This window comes from Cherax quadricarinatus, chromosome 42 (assembly GCF_038502225.1).
Source record: "Cherax quadricarinatus isolate ZL_2023a chromosome 42, ASM3850222v1, whole genome shotgun sequence".
NCBI lineage: Eukaryota > Metazoa > Arthropoda > Malacostraca > Decapoda > Parastacidae > Cherax > Cherax quadricarinatus.
In genome coordinates this window covers 25,877,730-25,895,245 of record NC_091333.1, presented here as the reverse complement: position 1 = coordinate 25,895,245, position 17,516 = coordinate 25,877,730, and the positions used below count along the sequence as shown (strand labels likewise).

At 38.3% G+C, this 17,516-nt stretch overlaps 1 protein-coding gene across 3 annotated transcripts in view; it reads right to left on the bottom strand.

The window, feature by feature from the left end:
• The window catches only part of Tbc1d15-17 (TBC1 domain family member 15/17), a 408,033-nt gene that overhangs the window by 129,793 nt on the left and 260,724 nt on the right, over window positions 1-17,516 (bottom strand). For all 3 annotated transcript variants that reach the window (XM_070093434.1, XM_070093435.1, XM_070093436.1), the window contains exon 12: window positions 15,189-15,315. In XM_070093434.1, coding sequence (XP_069949535.1) covers window positions 15,189-15,315 — 127 coding nt within the window. The remainder of the gene's footprint in view (window positions 1-15,188; window positions 15,316-17,516) is intronic.

The following is a 17,516-nucleotide window of genomic DNA, read 5'->3' as shown; positions in this document are numbered from 1 at the left end:
AGTGGGGGATATAGTGTTGGGGTGGTTGGTATTTTTGTTCAGTAAATGTATGAAAGAGGGGAAGGTCCTAGAGATTGGATGAGAGTGTGTAAAGTTCATTTATATAAGGGGAAGGGGAACAAGAGAGATTGTAAAAATTATAGGGGAATAAGTTTACTGAGTATACCAGGTAAAGTATATGATAGGGTTATTATTGAAAGAATTAAAGGTAAGACAAGAAGGCTTTAGAATGGGTTGGGGATGTGTAGATCAAGTGTTTGCATTGAAGCATATATGTAAACAGCATTTAGATAAAGGTAAAGAAGTTTTCATTGCTTTTATGGATTTAGAAAAGGCATATGATAGGGTGGATAGGGGAGCAATGTGGCAGATGTTGCAAGTGTATGGAATAGGTAGTAAGTTACTAAATGCTGTAGAGTTTTTATGAGGAAAGTGAGGCTCAGGTTAGGGTGTGTAGAAGAGAGGGAGATTACTTGCCAGTAAAAGTAGGTCTTAGACAGGGATGTGTAATGGTTGTTTAACATATTTACAGATGAGATTGTAAAAGAAGTAAATGCTAAGGTGCTGGAGAGAGGGGTGGGATTAAATTATGGGGAATCAAATACAAAATGGGAGTTGACACAGTTACTTATTGCTGATGATAATGTGCTTTTGGGTGATTCTAAAGAAAAGTTGCAAAGGTTAGTGTATGAGTTTGGGAGGGTGTATAAAAGTAGAAAGTTTAAAGTAAACATAGATAAGAGTAAGTTGATGAGGGTATTAAACAATTTAGATTAAGAAAAATTGGATATCACATTGGAGGGACGGAGTATTAAAGAAGTAAATGTGTTCAGATATTTGGGAGTTGACTTGTCAGCAGATAGGTTTATGAAGGATGAGGTTATATATTTTTAGACAATAGTATGTAACCAAGGCAAGTGAACATGTTCACCTATCAGTGTGTTTGTGATTGTTTGATACGTATATCCGTATCTAATATTTGTGTCAGAAGAAAGATTGGCTATAAAATCACAAGAACAACTATAAATTGTAATTATCAGAACATAAAAATTACATAAATTAAAAAAAAAGAAAAAAGGTATATCAGTGATTTTCTACAAGCAGCAGGACTCCCTGTTATCGTCAGGTAAATATCCAGTGCCAACTTCGCTGTCTTATATCTCGATAAGTATTGGTACTAATTTTTTTTTTGTCTTATTACAGAGAAAATTACCCCCTTTGTTTAAAAAACAAAAATACAAATATTTAGAGCACTGGCAGTAAAAACATAGATCTACATTTGGACATTAAAGGGTTAATAGTTACATCTGATTTCAAGAAATTAACAACAAATTCACACATTTCATAATAATAATTTTGAAGCAGAGGGAACATTTAGAATCTCCTGGTAAGGGGTTCTCTATATTGGGGTCATATATGCATGAGTTCCTGATGAAACACACATGAAACACCTGGGAACCATGAAAACTACCGTATAGTGGTAAACACCTTCAACTAGGCTGAGGGGCTATTACCTCTACTGTCTCCAGATTCAACACCTTCAAATAACGTCTGTAATGAGCTGATAAAGCTACTGGTTGGTGAAACATCTTCAGAGTGTAAATACCCAGGTATTGCCAGTGTCTTATTCATCATCTTGTCAATACTGAATACCATTAATGCTGCCACGTGTGAGTTTCTATCCACGTTGAATCAGAGAGGTGAGATATCAGACAGATATTTGTTTCTTGTAATATGTCAGCACATTCTCTGTCAGCTCTTCCAGTTTTAGGACAGATACTCCTTATACCGAGTGTCCTATGTGAATAGCATGCACAATATACAGTCGACCCTCGGGTAATGGTATTAATCTGTTCCAGAGAGCTTGCCTTTAACCGATTCTGCTGTTAGCTGAATTAATTTTCCCCTTAAGAAATAATGGAAATCAATTAATCCATTTCAGACAACCAAATGCATTAATAAAAAACATTCTTTTTAAAGATTATGGATAGATATACACACAGAAAACAATGACAAATCAATATAAAAAAAAAGCACTAATAAAATCGATAAATAAATATTTAACATCACACTTATCTTTACTGACTCTTGTTGGTGTATGGAAGACAGGTAGGAGGGGAAAGGGAGGCGAGTTTATTATGCTTCAATATGACGCTAATATCATCTCTACAGCTTATTTATCTATCACAATTCATCGAACATGACATAATAAACAATATTAATAACATAGAAACATGATATATACTCTAGAATGAATAAAATATGTCATAATGTATGAGAGGATTAAGTGGTGGAAGTGTTGTTGTTGGGTTTATAAGGGCCACTGAGAGAAGCCATACATATTAGTGGTGGTGGAGGCGGCAGCAGACCCCACCACCACCAATATCACACTTAAGCATTGTATGTAATTGATAAATAAGAAATATTTTACATTTTAGTTTATAAATAAATAAGTAAGCAAGTTTATTCAGGTATACACAAATACAGTTACATACATAGATTATTATACATAGCAGCATATGTGTAAAGTACCTAGGATAACACAAGAAAGTCACAGTGACTTATTTCCATTGGGGTCCTTTTATATTTACACTTATATTTACTTTTATACTTACACTTTTATATTTACACTTACCTTGGAGGAGATGCTAGTTTAATTAGTTAGTTTGATGGAGGAGATGCTGGCAGAGGTCTAGGGTGGTGGAAGATAGCAGGCCAGCATATGTTCATTGTCCCAATAAACATCCAACAGCATTGGAGAGTTACTTTTGTGTCATTTTTCTATCGCTTACTTGCTTAACTTACTTGCTACACTGTTAATTCTACACTTTATCACTGGCTGCCATTATAGCCTTTATCGATACTTGCTGCTTTAGTACCGTACATATCGTAGAATCGCTGAATCAGTGCATAAGGCACATTCTCCCATCTCTCTTCCTCCTCCACTTTGGTACTTTGCTACGAGTTTTTTCTTGAATTCTATGACATTCCTTTCTTTCTTAACCACAGGGCTGGCACTAGAAGCTGTCTTTGGGTTCAAGGTGGCTTATTTAGCAGTTACAAGCACTAAAAACAATGGAATAATACAAAATATATCGCATGTACGTGTGTGGAATCATCCTCCCTGGCTTGTATACAATGGCACACTGGCTGTACATAGGCTCAGGTCACGCAGACATGTTCAGAACGAATGCCCTTAACCGAATTCCTGGGTGTTAGCCGAGTCAACATTTTAATGCAAAAACGTGCCACTATCCAATTTTGGCATTAGCCGATGCCGCCGTAACCCGAGGGTCCACTGTACATAGTAAAAAGTGTAGGCACTTTGTGTGTTAAGTACAGTGGTCCCTCGTTTTTCGTAATTAATCCGTTCCTGTAGGAGCTACTATAAACGAAATTTACGATTTGCCAATCAATTTTCCCCATAAGAAATAATGTAAATACAATTAATCCGTTCCTGACACTCAGAAGTATTAAAACAAAAAATTTTTTTACATGAAATATACATGTAGTACATAAACAATACAATGGGAAATGATGAATGAAACATTAACAGCATAACACTTACCTTTATTGGAGATTCTTCTTAAGTGTATGGGAGACTGGAGGAGGAGAGAGATTGGATTGTTTACAGTTTGGAAGGGGAATCCCCTTCCAGCAACACCTCAGGTACCAATTGCTTCTCTGGGGTTACTTCTCTTCTCTGTTTCTTAATGCCACTAGGACCACCTTGAGAGTCACTCTAGTCCTGTCTCGCAAAGTAACTGTGGAGAGAGCTCTGTTTCTGGTGTCTCTTTAACACTTCCCGAAAATGGCCCAAGATTTTGCCACTGTACATATTTCTCACCTTCTTTACCACAGGCTTGGCACTAGGAGCTTTCTTTGGAGCCATGGTAGCTTATTTAGTGCTTGTAAGCACTAAAATGAGTGGAATATTATGAAATATTTTGTAGGAGCACTTGAGGGGACCTTCACTCACTGGTAAACAATGCCAGACTGGCTGGGTAGGGAGGCCTCCCCAGCTCACACCATGCGTATGCGTCCTGGACGAACTACTATTCGCAAGTCAACCTATGAAAAGCGAGTCCATGTTTATACGAAAATACCCCTATGATTGGCGAAATTTACGATTGCCGAGAACTACGAAAAGCGAGGGACCACTGTAAACTGAAACTTTTTAAATAGCTAATGGGGGGGGGGGGGAGGTGATATCTGGAACTTGACTACGCGATCATTCTAACATCTGCTTTTTGTTGAGTTGTCATGGATTTTAGGTGAATATCTGTTACAGATCACTATGCACATGTATCACAAACTTAATACACTAGCCGTCGCCCACCGCGGCAGGGTGACCCGAAAAAGAAGAAACAACAGCTATTCTTCTATTTACACATTAATTTATACAAAAGAAGGAGTTACTTGCCCCTTGCTTCCAGCATTTTAGCCGCCTCTAACAACACGCACAGCTTAAGGAGGAAGGATTCTTCTCCACTTCCCCAATACATGTGTAATTATGATACAGTACATATACAAAGCAAAATAGGAGTTAACACAATTACTTTTTGCTAATGACACTGCTTTTGGGACATTCTAAGGAGAAATTGCAAAGGTTAGTGGATGAGTTTAGGTGTGTAAAGAAAGAAAGACAGTTGAGAGTGAACATAGGTGATGAAGGTATCAAATGAATTAGGTAAAGAAAAACTGGATATCAGATTGGAGTGAGGAAGTATGGAAGAAGTGTGTGTGTTCAGATATTTGGGAGTATACTTATCAGCAGATGGGTTTATGAAGGATGAAGTAAACCAGAGAATTGATGAAGAATAAAAGGTGGGTGCTGCAGTGAGGTATCTGTGGAGACAAAGAATGTTAACAATGGAGGCAGAGAAGGGAATGTATGAGTATAGTTGTACCAACATTCTTATATGGGTGTGAAGCATGGGTTGTAAATGCTGCAGTGAGGAAGAGGCTAGAGGCAGTGGAGATATCATGTCTAAAGGCATACTGTGGATTTTAGGTGGTGTGGAGTTAATAAAAGTATTATTCAGAGAGCTGAGGAGGGGCTGCTGAGGTGGGTTGGGCATTTAGAGAAGATGTAGCAAAATAGGATGACTTGGAGGGTGTATAATAATAATATTAATAATTTTATTTTAGCATGATACATATTTGTACACAGGAGTATAAGAATTGGGTGTACATGCTGTTAGGGGGCTATAGGACCCAACATGTATTTATGTATCTGTAACAGTTACTCTGGAATGCCTAATTATATTGAACTGATGGGGACTCAGCTCTAAATGTCATAAGGGCAGATCACTCTTATGGCTGTAAGGCAGCTGAGTCAAGCCTGTTTTTCTCAATATAATAGGTTATACTATAGGCACACAAACACACAATTTAAATAAGTAGTCGATAAAGTTGTATTTCTTTTTGTAAAAGTAAATAAGTTGTGGTAAGTAGAGAATTGTGCTTGGCAACAGTCTTTTGTTTTTTGGTGGGTGTGGGAGGAGCTTAGCTAGGCTCCTCCCTCTCCCTCTTTTTTGTTGACTTGAAGCTGGTAGAACCTCTGGGTCCTTTCTATTTTTTTGGGCATTGTGTGTGCCCCAGGGGTGAGTTTTATAACTTAAGTTATGGCCACCATACCCAGGGTGACTAAAGTGTGTCAAAACACTGGTTAGTCCAGAGATTAGTCCAGAAGAAAGAAGGGCAATTTGTCCAGATCCACCATGTGGGCTGTCTTAGAAGAACAGCTAAGGGGTGTGCAGGCTTATGTTTTGAATATGTGAGTGCTGTAATTGTATATTCTGTACATATCTATTTAGAATACAGTTATATTTTTTTTATAGAGGTAGTTTAAATAACCTGTGAAGAGGGCTGGTGAAAGGATTTCAGAGGGTGAGGATGATCAATCATGGATGTAAGTATTACCCTAGACGGATAAGGCCTTTAAGTAAAAAGCTACCCCACACTAGAACATGTAGTGAGAACCTTACTATCAAAGTAATAAGGGACAAACCAACGTAACATGGGGGCCTGTCCGGGATAGTTATTTGACTGCTAAAATAACTCAAAACATTCTTTGAACTATATGTACTGGTATGGGGTAATAACAGTTGCATGTTTCTGGTAGAGGAAGATTTACTAAGGTGGTGTCAGTGGAAGTGTTGTTTTCACATTAGTTTACAGGTTGTTTTTCTCCTAAGGTGGGAGAAAGGTTGAGTAACACTTGTGGTTATGGCAAGTGCTATGTGCATATTTTACATTCAACTTGTGTTATTTTATTTGCCTGTGGGAAAACTTTGTCCACTGATACTGTAAGAGAGAAGCAAGTGTTTAAAGATAAAAACTATGTCAGAAGATGAGTCTTTAAACTTTTCAGGCTTCAGGGAGGAAGGTAATAATTCATCAGTAAACATGCCTGGTAACAGTGAAGATGAGGGATCACTTACTCTAGGTGATATGAAAATTGGGAGGATGAGACTTAGACTAGCTGTGCTAGAGGCTGAAATGAAATTAATGAAAGTTAAGGAGGAAGAGCGTCAAAGGTTAGGAGGCTCAGAACAAGACCCTGAGCAATACTTTAACATAACTAAAGCTGCAAATTTTGTCCCTAAGTTTACAGAGTGACCCCAGATAGATATTTTTCTTTTTTTGAGAAGACTGCTTTGGAGCAAGGATGGCCCAAACAGAAGTGGGCTACCCTAGTTCGCACACTGCTTGTGGGTAAAGGATTCCAGAGAGCAGAGACTCTGGAAGGGGACGATTTTTCTGACTATGATAAAATTAAGGAGGAAGTATTGCTTGCATACCAAATGATACCTGAGAAATATAGACAAAAGTTCAGAAATCAAAAATTTCAGGATGGGCAGACCTTAACTGAGTTTGGGAATGAGAAACTGTTCCTTTTTAAGAAATGAGTTTGTTCTAAAGGAGTTAATAAAGACTATGACAAATTAGTAGATCTGATGGTTCATGAAGAATTGTACAATACAATCCCTGTTGACCTCACAGAGTATCTGGAGGACAAAACCCCAGATAATCTTTCAGAAGCACTGGATCTAGGTGACAGATTCTTGGCTTGCAGGGAATTGGTAAGTAAAAACAGTCATGCTCCTTCTGAAAATTTCCCCACTCATTCTAAACCTTATTCCAAGACCTATGGTCTTGGAATAAGGTAAGTGGGACAAGAAGTGGGACAAGTAAGTGGGACAAGAATTTTCAGGGACAAATGAAGGCTGAGGCACCCTCTAAAATAGAAGGAAAAGGTAAGTCAGCTGGAGCTCAAAGTTTATCTAGATCATCAGATATTTCAGGTCCTCGAGTAAACAGTACCAGTCCTACACCAAATGGTAAAAATACCTTTTAAGAGTTTTACCTGTTACTACTGTAACAAAACCGGACATACACAAAAGTTTTGCTGGTCAAGACGGCGAGATCAGGAAAGGGAGTGTAGTGATACTGGTCCTGTGGGGAGCAGCAGCAGGATAATACTGCACCACCTCTTGGGGCCCTTAACAACAACAGTTTGGTGTGTGTCATGGGCGCCAACACATGGTGTGTGATTCTCTCCTCCTCTATCTATATATATATATTAGTGATGCAGATTACATGGTGAGTTTAAATATGTGGCCTGTAGTTATAACTTTTCTCTTGACATATGCAAGACATCACCATCCCTGTAGAAGCCATTATTAGATGTACTAGTCATTATATTTTGTTGTTGCAGAAGTACTATGAAGATTCTATGTTCAATAAAGCCTAGAGATAAGGCCTGTGTTTCTATCACAACAGGGAGGAACCATCCCAGGGGACCCTAACTGCAGAGATACATCCAGTTGCCTGCATTAGGTCTTCAAGGCAAAGTGAGGAGGAACCTTTGGATCTAGACCCCAGGATGTGTATATTTTCTAGTAGGTCCACAGTTGGTCTGCAAAAGGATGTAGGCAGAGTTGAGAACATACTGTCCTTGAGATGGATGTAGCACCTACTCCTTGCTACATGCTGGAGTGCTGCCAGCGTCTAAGGATACCTGTACCGGGGTAGATATATTGTTGAAGGGTATTACGGGTTCAACCATAAGGGCACCTGTACACAAATTATGGGTAGAACCTGCATACCAAATTGGCTATCTCCCTATAGGTATTTCAGATGAAATTCCCTTCGAAGGGGTCAACCTCTTATTAGGGAATAATGTTATGGGCCTGTTAGATAGTGAGGAACAACTAGTTTGGGGGAAACCAAGTCCCAAATGTTGGGAGGAAAAGGCTAGGGAAACCCTGCCAGACCTTCTCCCTGATGGTTCCACCATGAGGAGTATGGCTCATGATCATGCTACCAACAGTCATGATATTTCTCATGAAGATATTTCTCATGCAGTCAACTGAAGAAAAGGATGTTCCAGCCAGAGCTGAGCATGATTGGAGAATGGATCAGTTAAGTAGTGTGAGAGAGGCTTCACCTACTAGGGTACAATTAATTTCTGTGCAGGAAAATGTCACTCTTAAGCTGATCAGAGCCTCAGCTGTTGCTGAGGAAGAGATTTTACAATTAAGTAAGTGTTTTCATTTCAGGGAGGAAACTCTTACAAAGAAATCACCTCTGTTTGCAGTATCGATGAAAGGAGAACAAAGGTTTTGTCACCAGATGGTGATGTCCAAGGTTTCCAGGCATTTCTTCTGGTCTCAGCTGTGGGAGACTGTCAGAGTATATTGAGACCTATCATGTCTCAGTTTATAGGGAGACCTAGTCAAAGTATTAAACCTGTTCCCCTTCAGTCTATTTCAGCACTAGGTGAACTCTTCAGCAAGCTGGTAGTAGATGTACTTGGTCCATTCCCAAGGAACAAACTGGGAAATGATTATTTACTCACAATTATTTGCTCCACTACCAGATACCTGGAAGCAGTCCCTCTGCATAAGATAACAGCTCATGTAGTCTTAAGGGCTTTGATGAAGTTCTTTTCCCATGTTGGCTTTCCTCAGGAGGTACAAACAGACCAAGGGCCTAACTTTACCTCAAAGTCTTTTAGAAATGTTTTAAAGGGATTAAAAGTAGAGCCTCAGTTTTCAACTGCCTATTGCCCTCCATCTCAAGGGGAAATAGAGAAATTACATCAAACCCTCAAGACAATGATGCAAGCCTATGGTATAGACAATACTAACAACTGGGATGAGAGGATCCCTTTCTTTGTATTTGCTGAGTAGGGAAGCACTCTGGAATCTCTGAGCTATTGGCTTGGGGAGGATGGTGATGCTCCCCCCTCGGAGCTTTTTCTCAGTTTCAGACACTGTTTGGCTCGTATGAGGTAGATGGTACCTGTGAATGTGCCCATCAACCAGACCAGGATGATGTGGAACCAATATGTGGACCATAAAGCTCTGGAGGCTGGAGAGGAAGTGCTGATACTGGAGCCAATTCATGTGAAAATCTGTATGGCAAGTTGCTCTGAGCTAAACATGTTGTAGGGAAAGTTCCCAGGGGTTAGATATAAAACCCACACACCCGAGCAGGAAGAAAATGAGTATAGTGTACACAGTAACCGGTTAAAGGGTTTGAAGTTATGTCAAAAAGACAGAGAGACCAATGTTTTATTGGAATGTAAAGGGGTGCAAAACAGTAATCTGTATGAAATAGCAAAAGTGTATTTAAGAAATAACATGTGTGTAAAAGATTTTGGGAAATGCATACTTGGTTTTAATGAGAAAAATGTTGGAGAGTTGGCTCAGCCACCTTGGAACTTTATAAAAGTTTGGGATGTCAGTAATGGGGAAAAGTTGAAACTCCATGAAGTAATTGTTAAGGAAGCTGAGCCAATTCAACAACTTTTGTGTGGGAAAAATCCTTATGAAAAATGGGATATAGAGGAGGAAGTGAAATTCTTCCAACACCAGTTTTTAGTGCTTAGTGAGAGTCAGTGGGCATTCCCATGCTTCATGGGTCCCAAATTAGATGGCACCCTGGGCATAAACACTGACTACCACAAAGTACATTTAACAACTAAGGTTTACAGGTTTAGAAAGATTGATACTGATGCACTAAGAGATGCAAACATTTTAAATAAACTAAAACATGGGGCAGAAAGATGTGATTTCCATGGCCTGTGTGCCAGTACCATTTTCATGTGTGTAATGCAAATTGTGTTCATTGTGTACTTAAAATTTGTGTGTGAGATGGAACATGATGGTATTTGTGTAAACTTGATGTACCCAACCTGGGTGCAAAGAGATGTCTTTGGTGTTTGTTTTTGTACCGCAAGAGGTTGCAGAACTGTTACTATCTACGAACAACCTTCTAAGTTTAAATGTCAACATCTTACCACAGGAAAGAAAATTTTTATTTTGGGGCTGGCTATTCAGCATTTGTATATGTCTCAGGATCTCTTCATTCTGTTCATGTGTATAGTGACTAAAATCAGACTCTTAAAATGGGCTTTGTTCCTACAGCCTTTTAATTTGGAAGTCAAATATATAAAAGGCTCAGAGAATGTGGTTGCTGATGCTCTCTCTAGATGTTTCATGCAGATGCATGGTGCATACTTTGTACATAGTGTTTGTCTTGTGCTGACCTTGTTGTTTTTGCAGTGGTGAACTCTCGGCGAGCCTGAGGACTCCCTACCAACCATCTGACTGTGAAGGAGATGAGTCAGAGCCAAAAGTGTGACGAGGGTCGGTGTATATGTACGTATTTGTGACTTGAGGCAGAGGTTGACAACCTTTGATAACAAGAGACGTTCAGGAAGGTATGTGGTATATTGTCTTGGTGTGCTCTATGTACGAAACGGCCCGATGATCCCGATGATTTGACTTTGTGGTCTCTTGGACCCCTCCATGTTCTGTGTCAGCCTCCTCTTCATAAGGTTGGAGGATCTGTGTGGAGTGGGATCTCGGAAGATGGGCTTGAGTGCCTGACCATGTTAAGGATCGTGAGTGTTGACTAAGTCTCACTGTTTGGTTCGGCCACCAAGTGAGAGACACCTTGACATGTTTTGTCAAGTTTCCTGCCTGGTGTACACCTGACTGCTCTGGGTTTGGCTCTACTCTTGTCTCATACCTGGTGGTTACCTGGAGGTTATTCCGGGGATCAACGCCCCAGCGGCCCGGTCCATGATCAGGAAGATGCCATACTGGAGTACCAGTTGCTTGCTGGATTACCGCAGCAGAGGCACAGGCCTGTTGGTGCAGGCTTTCACAGTGGGCATTGTGTGCAATTCTTGCATTGTAATGTGTATTGTTTTAAAAGCCACTAAAATTGTAAATAGTTACACCTTTGAGTATGTGGGTATGGTTAAAATGCTTTTCTAAAAAACCTCTGCAATCTGTTCCAGTATTGTTCCTCTCTGGGTTTTATATGGTATGGGGTGGAAGTGCATGTGTAATCTGGGAAGGTTCAGTGGAGCCACAAATAATTGTAGATTGCCATGTAGTATGTCACCTTGTTGTAAATAACAGTAAAGTGAAGAGCAGTTATGGAGCTGGGAAATATGTAACATTTCTAGTAGTCTTGCTAACTACCTTCAGGCTAAAGAAATTTTTTTTTTTTATTACTAGCCGTATCCTGAGGGACATGGCTAGCTTTTGTGAGACTTTGTCTGGAGGTGGGGGTGTTATGGGGCTATAGGACCCAACATGCATTTATAAGTAAGAGTTACTCTGGAATACCTAATTATATTGAATTGATGGGGACTCAGCTCTAAATGTCATAAGGGCAGATCACTCTTATGGCTGTAAGGCAGCTGAGTCAAGCCTGTTTTTCTCAGTATAATAGGTTATACTATAGGCACACAAACACACAATTTAAATAAGTAGTTTATAAAGTTGTATTTCTTTTTGTGAAAGTAAATAAGGTGTGGTAAATAGAGAATTGTGCTTGGCAACACTCTTGTTTTTTGGTGGGTGTGGGAGGAGCTTAGCTAGGCTCCTCCCTCTCCCTCTTTTTTGTTGACCTGAAGCTGGTAGGACCTCTGGGTCCTTCTTTCTATTTTTGGGAGAATTATGTGTGCCCCAGGGGTGAGTTTTATAACTTAAGTTGTGGCCACCATATGCAGGGTGACTGAAGCGTGTCAAAACACTGGTTAGTCCAGAGATTAGTCCAGAAGAAAGAAGGGCAATTTGTCCAGATCCACCATGTGGGCTGTCTTAGAAGAACAGCTAAGGGGTGTGCAGGCTTATGTTTTGAATATGTGAGTGCTGTAATTGTATATTTTGTACATATCTATTTAGAATACAGTTATATTTTTTTTTATAGAGGTAGTTTATTTTCATATAGTCGGACTTGAGTCCTGGAAATGGGAAGTACAATGCCTGCACTTTAAAGGAGGGGTTTGGGATATTGGCAGTTTGGAGGGATGTGTTGTGTATCTTTATATGTGTGTGCTTCTGAACTGTTGTATTCTGAGCACCTCTGCAAAAGCAGTGGTGTGTGAGTGTGGTGAAAGTGTTGAATGGTGATGGAGGTATTTTCTTTTTGGGGATTTTCTTTCTTTTTTGGGTCACCCTGCCTCGGTGGGAGGCGGCCGACTTGTCGGGAAAAAAAAAAAAAAGTTTAAATAACTTGTGAAGAGGGCTGGCGAAAGGATTTCAGAGGGTGAGGATGATCAATCATGGATGTAAGTACAGTAGGGCCCCTCTTTACGGCGTTCCGCTAATACGATCATTTTAAATTATGACCAAAACTCGCTGTACGGCTCTCCCACCTGACTTTCTAATACGGTCACCGCGCCCCACCCGGTTTGTTTACATTCTCTGTGAGATCCGTAAGCACTAGGTTTCTCCATTATGTCTGGAAACTCCAAAATTTGAAGTGTTTTTAAAAGTTATTTCATATTTTATATATACTCTGATAATTATACTTATGTATACCTGTACTTAAATAAACTTACATACTGTGCTGGCAGGCAGGTACACATTAAAATCAGTAAGAGTGTTTTATGTCTCCAGATGTCATATTAGTAATGATAATAATAATCATCGAGTCTCATTAAATGTCGTATATTACGTTGATATACATTTTTTCATTAATCCATCTATGATATTTTTTCAAAATTATATAATAAACACGATGCATAACATATAAATATGATAAATACACCCCACAGTAGAATAAATAAACATAAATATGAATATTGGCAGTTTTGGAGGGATATGTTGTGTATCTTTATACGTATATGCTTCTGAACTGTTGTATTCTGAACACCTCTGCAAAAGCAGTGATAATGTGTGAGTGTGGTGAAAGTGTTGAATGATGATGAAAGTATTTTCTTTTTGGGGATTTTCTTTCTTTTTTGGGTCACCCTGCCTCGGTGGGAGACGGCCGACTTGTTGAAAAAAAAAAAAATATGAGATGTGGTAGCAGACGACTTGTACAAGTGACGCCATATTAGAAATAATAATAATCACCGAGTCTCATTAAATGTCGTATATTACGTTAATATACACATTTTCATTAATCCATCCATGACATTTTTTTTCAAAATTATATAATAAACATGATACATAACATATAAAGATGATAAATACACCCCACAATAGAATAAATAAACATAAATATGAGATGTGGTAGCCAGATAACTTGTACAAGTGATGCCAAGAATAACATTTTCTCTAATCTAACATAAGCGAAAATGTGTTACTGGGGGTAACTGTAGAAAACTATTCCTTTTGTATGTATGTAAGTTTATTCAGGTATACACAAATACAGTTACGTAGATTATCATACATAACAGCATATGTGTAGAGAACCTGGGATAACCCAAAAGAGTCAGACAGAGTGACATATTTCCATTGCCTTCACTCAGAGCATCATTTCTTCTCAAAATGATGTTACATGAGAATTGGAGTGTTCTTCTTTATTTATTCTACCGTATCAATGTAGAGACAACCTGTACACAATGTAACTTGTACACAAACCAGAAATGTACACTTTGTTTACAAAACTTACCTTCGCCTGGTTTGTTTACGTAACTCTGTGCCTGTCCTCTCTCATGCACTCATTCTTTCTCTCTCATTTATTCGTTTTATCTCATTTACTTACTCCTGACCCTACATTAAGACTACAAATATTTTAAGGTAAGTAATGAGTGAACTGTATATACATTTTATTGCTCTGGGATGCTTAAATATCATAGAATAAATGTGTGGGTGGGGTGGCCTGGTATGGTAGCCTGGCTGACTACCATACATACCACACTTGATTTTTTACAATAAATACTACTCATCTCACCTTAGATTAAGACTACAAATATTTTAAGGTAAGTAATGAGTAAACTGTATATGCATTTTATCGCTCTGGGATGCTTAAATGTAATAGAATATTATGTGGCCTGGTATGGTAGCCCGGCTGACTACCATACATACCACACTTGATTTCTTACAATAAATACTACTTGTCTCACCCTAGATTAAGACTATAAATATTTTAAGGTAAGTAATGAGTGTACTATGTGTGTATTGTACATTTTTTTGTTTTTTGATGCCTAGTTCAATTGCTAACTTAATATATGTTAGTGTAAACTTGTTATCTAGTATTTGTATGCATTTATAAGTGGAAAAAAAGGGTGTTCCACTTTACGGCAATTTCCGCTTTATGGCGGTAGCCTGGAACCTAACCTGCCGTATAAGTGGGGCCCTACTGTATTACCCTAGACAGATAAGGCCTTTAAGTAAAAAGCTACCCCACACTAGGACATGTAGTGAGAACCTTACTATCAAAGTAATAAGGGACAACAACATAACACATGCCAAAAGCCCTTTTATATGCAGAGCATTTCAGGCAAACTTAAGACTAACTTGGATGGAAAGAGGGGTAGGGGTTGTCCTAGGAAAGGATGGAAGGGGTAAAAGAGGTTTTGTGTGAAAGGGGCTTGGACATACACCAGGCATGTGTAAACATGTTAGACAGAGGCAAAAACAAATGTTTTTTGGGACTTAATGAACTGCTGGAGTGTGAGTAGGGTAATATTTTATGAAGGGAGTCAGGGTAACCAGTTAGCCAGACTTAATTGAGTCCTGGAGGTGGGAAACAAGGGGTCTGAGATACTGGCTGTTTGGAGTGACATCTGAACTGTGTTAAATGGTGGTGAAAGTGTTTCACTGTCTCTTTTTTGGATCACCCTGCCTTGGTGGGAGACGGCCGACATGTTAAAAAAAAAAAATACAATATACAATAATTAGTATTAAAAAATTAAAAATACAAACTTTTAAAATTTCAGTAAATCCAAATTTGTTCTCCATGATTGTGTTCTTCTCGGTGTCAAGAAGAGCAACTGCCACCAACAGATGGAAGTTTGGACATGGATGACCAGTCCACAAAACTTCCCATAACCTTGAGAGATCAAAATAACATTGTCCTTTATTAATACAATTTTTAGTAATATACAGACTTCCCCTCGCTTTATGCGTATTTACTTTAGTTTTATTGGTAATTCAGTATATGTAATATACATTCACTGTATGTGATTGATGCAGTTTACAAATCATATTAAAAACTTATGATGCAAAATTAAGTGTTTATTGCAAGACTGACTTTAGTGCAGCTGCCATGGGCCTGGAAAATATGTACAGCATAAAGCGAGGAACTTCTGTATTTTAATATATCAAGTAAAGAAAAGCATACATGTATTACAAAAACAAAAACAAAGGTGAGGCATATGCATCTTCCCAACTAATTTATCAAGTCAAAAGCAAGGCAAAGTGTATTTATCTTGCCAACCAATTTATCAGGCAAGTCCAAGAGCAACAGCCATACCTAAAGTAGCCTTGATGATCCCATACTGGGAACACTAAATGAGAGCTATGAGACAAAAATGATATGTCACACACTTACATCAATCAGTACATAAAATAACATTATTAGAAAGACTTGCTACTAAAACATACTTAACCCTTTGAGGGTCCGTCCTATAAATTCTACGACTTTGAAGCCAGGGTCCAAGCCAAAGTTCTATACCATGAGCTCAGCTCATTCAGATAAGCTGTGAGTGGTAAATTTGGGCCTAGATATGAAAAAATGCATCTATGTGGTGTCATTATGCACAGTGCATAATGAGAAAAAAAAACTTTTATTAAAACAGCTACTTTCCGGTGTATTTTCGAACGGTTTTTACGGTTGTATTCATCGTTTTTTGGTCTCATTTCATACAATGGAAGATACGTTACAGAAATAGAGATGATTTTGATTGGTTTTAGTACTCAAAATAGATCGAAATTGAGCTCAGATTAGTAGAAATGTTTGATTTTTGTCGATGTCCAAGGGTAAACAAATCACATCACATGTCCACTCCACGTCAGCTGGTGGGTCAAATGTGCTGATATTATTTATACAATTATTACAATACTGCATAACAGTAAATCTTCTATTGTAAGGTGTGAATAAAAATTCATTATGTGAATAAAAAAACAGAGTGGAATTCATTTGTAAAGCCTGGAAACATAACTAATAAACAGAGGAAATGTTATTTTAGTTCCAGGAATGCCTGCATTGTTTATTATGGACCTTATTTTGAAATGGGAATATTTTGAACTTTGTGTGAAATTGGCCAAATTACCAATTTCCGATCACTTTATTGGGTAGTTAAAATAGTTGATTGGGCAATTTCTTGTGCTCAATCGATAAAATAGAAGTAATACTAGCAAAATAACTAAGAATCTGGTCGACTGGAATAATGTAATTGGCCTAAAATGGGAGTCAAAGTGGGCAATATCACTGACGCAGCAAAATTCATGAGAGCGTAATTTTGTCAATTTTCCATCAAATGTCGTACTTTTTTGTTTTGTTATCTCCAGAAAAAGATTATCTACCATTTCATAAGAAAAATAACAAAAAATTTGTCTGAAAATTCTTGGACCCTGTAGACAAGTTTCAGATCAGGGGTCTGGACCCTGAAAGGACTGGACTGGATGACCATGGCACACTGCCTACAATACTGAAGACAACACTGGATGTAGAAGTAACTTCTAGTGTGACAATATTTCCTCTTGTACAGGGCATTATCATGACTGGATAAAGTTCTATAGAGAATGGCAGGATTATAAAGTCATGACTAGATAAGGCTCTACATAAAGCTAAAAGTTTATGCAGTCATGACTGGATGACACCCTGCACAGTGAAAGCTTTATCAAGTCTTCAAAGGACAAAGTTCTATGCACTGAAAGCTTTTTCAAGTCTTCTTTAGACAAAGCTCTACAGAGTAAAAGCTTTATCAAGTCTTTAATGGGTAAAGCTCTACACTGGGTGAAACTTGTTCCTCACAATCAACTGCTTACCATAAAAGGGAACTTACTGGCTATTTACATACAACATTATATGAATAAACAGACATCTTCTGTATCATGGTTCAATAAGAGGCTCCAAGAAAATGGTAGGAAGAAAAAATATACATTATTTTTTCCAAAATTATATAAAAGCTTTAAATTATGCTGACCTTATACAAATAACCAGTACACAGGAGAAAAACTCATGATGATATATTGGTTCAACCTGGACGATAACTAGTCACACACTAACACATTAAGGAAAGGAAGCCA